This window comes from Diadema setosum, chromosome 9 (assembly GCF_964275005.1).
Source record: "Diadema setosum chromosome 9, eeDiaSeto1, whole genome shotgun sequence".
Taxonomy (NCBI): Eukaryota; Metazoa; Echinodermata; class Echinoidea; order Diadematoida; family Diadematidae; genus Diadema; species Diadema setosum.
Genome location: NC_092693.1, coordinates 31,538,630 through 31,543,969, shown reverse-complemented (window position 1 = coordinate 31,543,969; position 5,340 = coordinate 31,538,630). Strand labels below are relative to the sequence as shown.

The 5,340-nt window shown below is 40.6% G+C and overlaps 1 protein-coding gene across 1 annotated transcript; it reads right to left on the bottom strand.

Annotated features, from left to right (window-relative positions):
• Positions 1 to 295: 295 nt before the first annotated feature.
• Positions 296 to 1,471, bottom strand: LOC140233519 (beta-1,3-galactosyltransferase 5-like). Its single transcript, XM_072313638.1, has one exon. It carries the CDS (start codon positions 1,469 to 1,471, stop codon positions 296 to 298), a length of 1,176 nt encoding a protein of 391 aa, XP_072169739.1.
• Between the last annotated feature and the right edge of the window lie 3,869 nt (positions 1,472 to 5,340).

Here is a 5,340-nt window from a genome sequence, read left to right as displayed (position 1 = left end):
TCATTTAGCGTACAAGTACTTCGTGAGCAGGACATCGTATTCCCGCTGTTAGTCATCCTTGCAGCCATTTCATATACCGCTCATCGCAGGAGTCGTCATTGTATATAGATTACATCTTTTCATGCATGCCATTGTAACCCCTCATAGAGCAACCTTCTTGCAGTCTTCTAGAGGTTCATCTGTGTTATCGGCGACCAAGGTGTCACAAAAGTATTTTTAAATCTTTATTTTCTAAAGAGTCCGCTAGAAATGGCCCATCCTAACTCCTTCTTTCCCTTAATTCCAATTCCAATCCTCAATCCCAACTGTTGAGCTGCCATGCCTTCCAGACGGCCAGCATCTGACGCGTGTTGAGATCGTAGACGACATACATAATGTTGAGCCTTCTGAGGGATTTCGTCGTCTTGATGAGTCTTCCATTTGTACTGTTGCGTACGTCCCACACGAAGTGAAAGTTGACTATATCGCGAGGAGCGATGCCCACCTGCTTTGCGCACAGCCCAACAAATATGTCCTCCCAAGGAAATACTGCAACATCGCTTGATATCCGGAACACTTTTTTGACAACATCCATTGACATGACGTACGCTTTTCCCTCGGCGTAAGGCGGATAGGTGGATAAAGGATAAATTTCGTCCGGGACGAACCATTTTTCGCGTGGACTGCGACTCACTGTGGCATTCTCGCGCAAGATACCACCAAAGTAGCCTGACTTCTCAGCCCAGACTTCAAGAAAGCCGGTGAGGTTGCCGATGTTGACCATGACGTCGTCGTCGAGTTTCATGAAGTACTTGGCTCGTGGACACGAGCGTGATGCCCACTTGAGAGCACCGATGGTCTTGACGGTGAGGTTGAGGTAAGTGTCAAGGAAGGACTCCTGAACGATATCGCCATGAAGCTTGGACTCGTGCTTGATTCTATGCTGCACATTGTTTTCTGATGGCAGACCGAGTAGAAACACTACGCGGACAGCATACGCGTTTTCCATTGTGTGTTTGATCCACGTCAGTCGCATAATGTTTCTTTGCTCAAAATGGTCCGGTTTCGATGCGACGACGACGATCAGCGTCAGTTTGTCGAAGGTGTTGGTTTTCGTGTTAAAACACTTCGCTCTGTTGTTGAAGACGTACGGGAAGTCATGCCTGTCTTTGAATGGCTCCCATTTTTGTCGGGCTAGGATACCCGTCTCTTGTTCGCTCTGCTGCGACTGTTTCTTGTCGTTTGACTCCTTAGGCTTTATAAAGCTATGTGGCCTAACAGTGTCAGAGGGAGACCGCTTGCCATCGGAGCTTTCTGCTGCAACATGGGGCGTCTTCCCTTCTCTTTCAATGTTTTTACGGCCAAATCGAGGGATGAATGTTAGACGATGTTTTTCGCTGATATACTTTGCATTGAATCCCAGGGTGAAGAAGAAAGCAAAAATGAACAGGGGAGCAGCCCGGCGGCAACACCGAAGTCCTGGTCCTCTCATTGTGAAGCTGCGAAATGGTAAAAGTCGATAGAACCTTCAAAGAGAACCTCCATCTACGCTCGGGTCAGGACATCTATGATGATTGGGGGTATTGCACGTCCAGTACGTCATACTCCTATCGTGCCGGATCCTGTAGTCCCGAGAGATTGACAAATGAACCACAATCATTTTGATAGACCTGAGAGATTGACGAATGAACCACAGATTAAGCGCAGAGAATAGATGAAACATCAAACAATGTGCATTAGAAACCCCCCCCCCCCAAAAAAAAAAAAAAAAAAACTCGATACCACGAAGTAACAAGCACACGGATGGTGTTTTGTCCCTCACGCAAGCTAATTTTCTGTAGCCTGTCCATGGCAATACAATGGAACAGAATACGATAGCTTATTGGGATGTGGAAAACTACCTGTCGCTCCCGCTACATACAAAATTAATGGCTGCCTCGCAGTGAAGTCAGTCAGATGTGGCACAATCACCTTTTTATATATGCAATCGCAAACATTAATATATCAATATTACATGGGACATTCCTCATAAACTGAAATGTTTTATATGTTTTCAATGTAATGTGCATTAGACATGGACACGCCATGTTTTTCTTGCGCGACACTTCGCGCAGCTTGTATATGGATGCAACGTGTTTTTCTTTGTTCGTGACTGATAAACAGACAAAAATTTTATTGCAAACATACATAAGTACGAGTATAGATTACAAAAAACTGCTTCATTAAAGTTATGTACATTTTCCTCAAACGAAATAATCTGCACGTTTGTATCGCAAAGATTTGTTTTTTTTGTTCTGTTGTTTTAGTTACAATATAATGCAGAACTTGAATGAATATGATATGCGTTCTAGGAAGAGGAGCGCATGAACATGACAAGCCCAGTACATGGCAATGTGGCAGTGACACATTACGTTCAGAAAATTAAAGGATAATATGAATGTGTAAATGATAAAGAGGTCAATTGTCACTATTTTTCCACCTAGTTGGGAATAAAAAAGAAAAAGAAGACTTAAATCTACGACATACAAACGAACATACAATAGCTTCACTACTTACCATCAGTTCGTGCAGCCATAACCGCGGAAGTCAAGAGTCCAATGAATAAGGTCTCTCATAGCTTGGCTTGGTGTTTGCCTACGTATGTAATGCTGCTGTATTGAAATCTTGGAGCTGTGTGCCAACTACTGGAAACGCAGTGGTCTGGGTCGTGTAGCATCGTATTTACTTTTAACTCAAGAGCCATCCAACACAACTATGAATGATTGCCTGACATTTAAGCATACATGAAGTATGCCTCAAAGAAAAACAAAATGGGCGAATACACTGACACACAGACGCACAAAAAACAAAAAAAAAAAATCATAAATGTATTGATGGTTTCCTGGGTTTTCTACAGGGATATATATTTCTAGTTTGTTTGTTTTTTTTTTCAGTAGGCCTATGGAAGCACGTGTAACATTTTCACCACAGTCCAGTTCTATCCGTATATATTTTAATCGTTTGTAACTTGTATAGCGTCCCTAAAGTAATGGTGGTATATCGCAGAAGCATGCAATCACATACATGTCACTGTGTCAACACTTAAAAAAAATGACCACCGACTTCCTTGTCAGATCTCGACCACTGAAAGAAATTTACACGCCAAATCCGTAATTACATCCTATAACTCATGCTATTGAATGACACTAAAAGGTAATACAATAACTATGCAAAGCGGTGTAATAGCTGCCTCTTCTCTGAACAAAATTTTAATGGTATGCGTATAGCCCACATTTGTGAGTGTGTGTCAAAGAGGTTATACATAGAACCTCTTTGGTGTGTGTGTATGTGTGTGCATTTGTGCGTGCGTGCGTTTGTGGGGTGAGTATTTGTGTGTGTGTGTGTGTGTGTGTGTGTGTGTGTGTGTGCATAACACGGCGAAGGGAAAATGCAAACCTCAATTACAAAATGATTCATCGGTGGAAGCCTCGGACTTAAAATTCGTGTGGTTACTTCAAAACAGTCAAGCTGCATCACGCTGCATTGGCAGCCAAATAGCGCCTACTGCACGTACAAGTGATATAAGCAGGCACCTATCCCTGGAATGTGTAATAATTATTCATGAAATAATTTTTGAAATGCGTTTAAAAATTCCCACGAAAACGGGAAATTCACTCTTAGTTGAAATCTTAGAAATCATCAGAATTATTATGTCCCTCTCGACCCAGGAGTATAAACGGGTACCTGGCAACGCTGGGGTAATAATAAGCAGGGCCCTCTGGTAGAGCAGTGGTAACACTGAAGAGGCTACCCTGGGTAAATAAGACATTATTATTATTATTATTATCATCATCATCATCATCATCATCATCATCATCATCATCATTATTATATGAATTGTCCATTTTTCCATTCACACTGCAGCTGCCATTTCCTCCTCCATCTATAAACGCACTCACAATGTCTAAGAAACATGTTGGTATTATTATGATGCAGCCTGGCCAACAGTTGAGATTTGCACACTGATTCACGAACACGACTAATATCCAATCAATTTGACGTTTGCTTCAACAATGAGCTCCCAACACATGCCCAAGGAATAGAAAACGCTGTAACTAGAATACAAACTCCTTTTGTGTTTACTCATTTGGTTCCTCTTTTTTTTTTGGGGGGGGGGGGTCGTTCTCAGCTGTCAGTAGGCCCTATAGGGGAAGATAATGTCCTTCACAGATACAGCAAATAATTGGTAGACATGCACAAGTAACAATTTCGAGTCTGTCAATTTTAATGGACCAATTGTGCTGTGATTATCAATCGTTTGTGTAGCTTATCAAATACATAATCATGATTGGGAAGATTATACACCAGAGTTACCATAGTTCATAAAATCATAGTGACGACATAACAGTCATCATGACCACGAACAAAGCCCTTTATAAAATCACACTACCAGCTGGCCTCATCACTGATGGAATCGAACCCACTCAACGCGGATCCATTAGCCTTCGACCGACTCTATAGTATAAACATAGCTGCGTCACGGATAAAATGTATGGTACAAAGCTTAAAGGGGCATCCAGACGATTTTCATATTTTCACATCCTGTAGTACATAAATCAATAGTTCCATTAGATTTGTGGAATTTATTGTGGTCCTTCAGCAGAGAAATCAATACTAAAAAAAAAAAAATATTACACTGAACAAAGATGATGACATAGGAGCCTCAATTTCTATTTCAGAAATGTAGCAATGTAATTCCATTACAATACCACGTGCTTAACAAGTTCACCGGTGTAGAATTTATGCATGCTTTCTTCTTTTGTTCTGCTTCCTTGAGCCCCTACTCATGCATTCTTGTAGTGAGGCTGCCATGTCATCATCCTTGTTCATTGTGATTTGTTACAAATTTTGAAAACACTCCTATAACTTATTCCAATCACTACAAACTCTGAAACTAATTACCCAGTATAACCAATTTATAGTTGTTCATATGTAAAAGTTTGAAAATCATCCGGAGGTCTCCTTTAAATTCAGATTGTTAGTTAGAATGCACATTGTTTAAAACGACAATATTTCAGTAGATATACTCTAATAACAACGGAAGGAGTTCCCTTTCTGTTTCTTACTGCAGATATAAAGAACAATAACAATCTATATATTTTTTCTATCATGCGGTATATAAAAACCCGTAAAGATGTGTATACCAAGTTATAGTAGTCACCCTATGCCATTTCTACACTCTACTTTAAAAAAAAAATCATATTACGATACAAATTTGCGATAAAGTTGTGATGATGCACACTCAACCCTAAGACTCATCTGGAATAGCATGAAAAATCATAGCATTGTGGAAGCATTGCAGTTAAAATTGTCTTTGCTTTC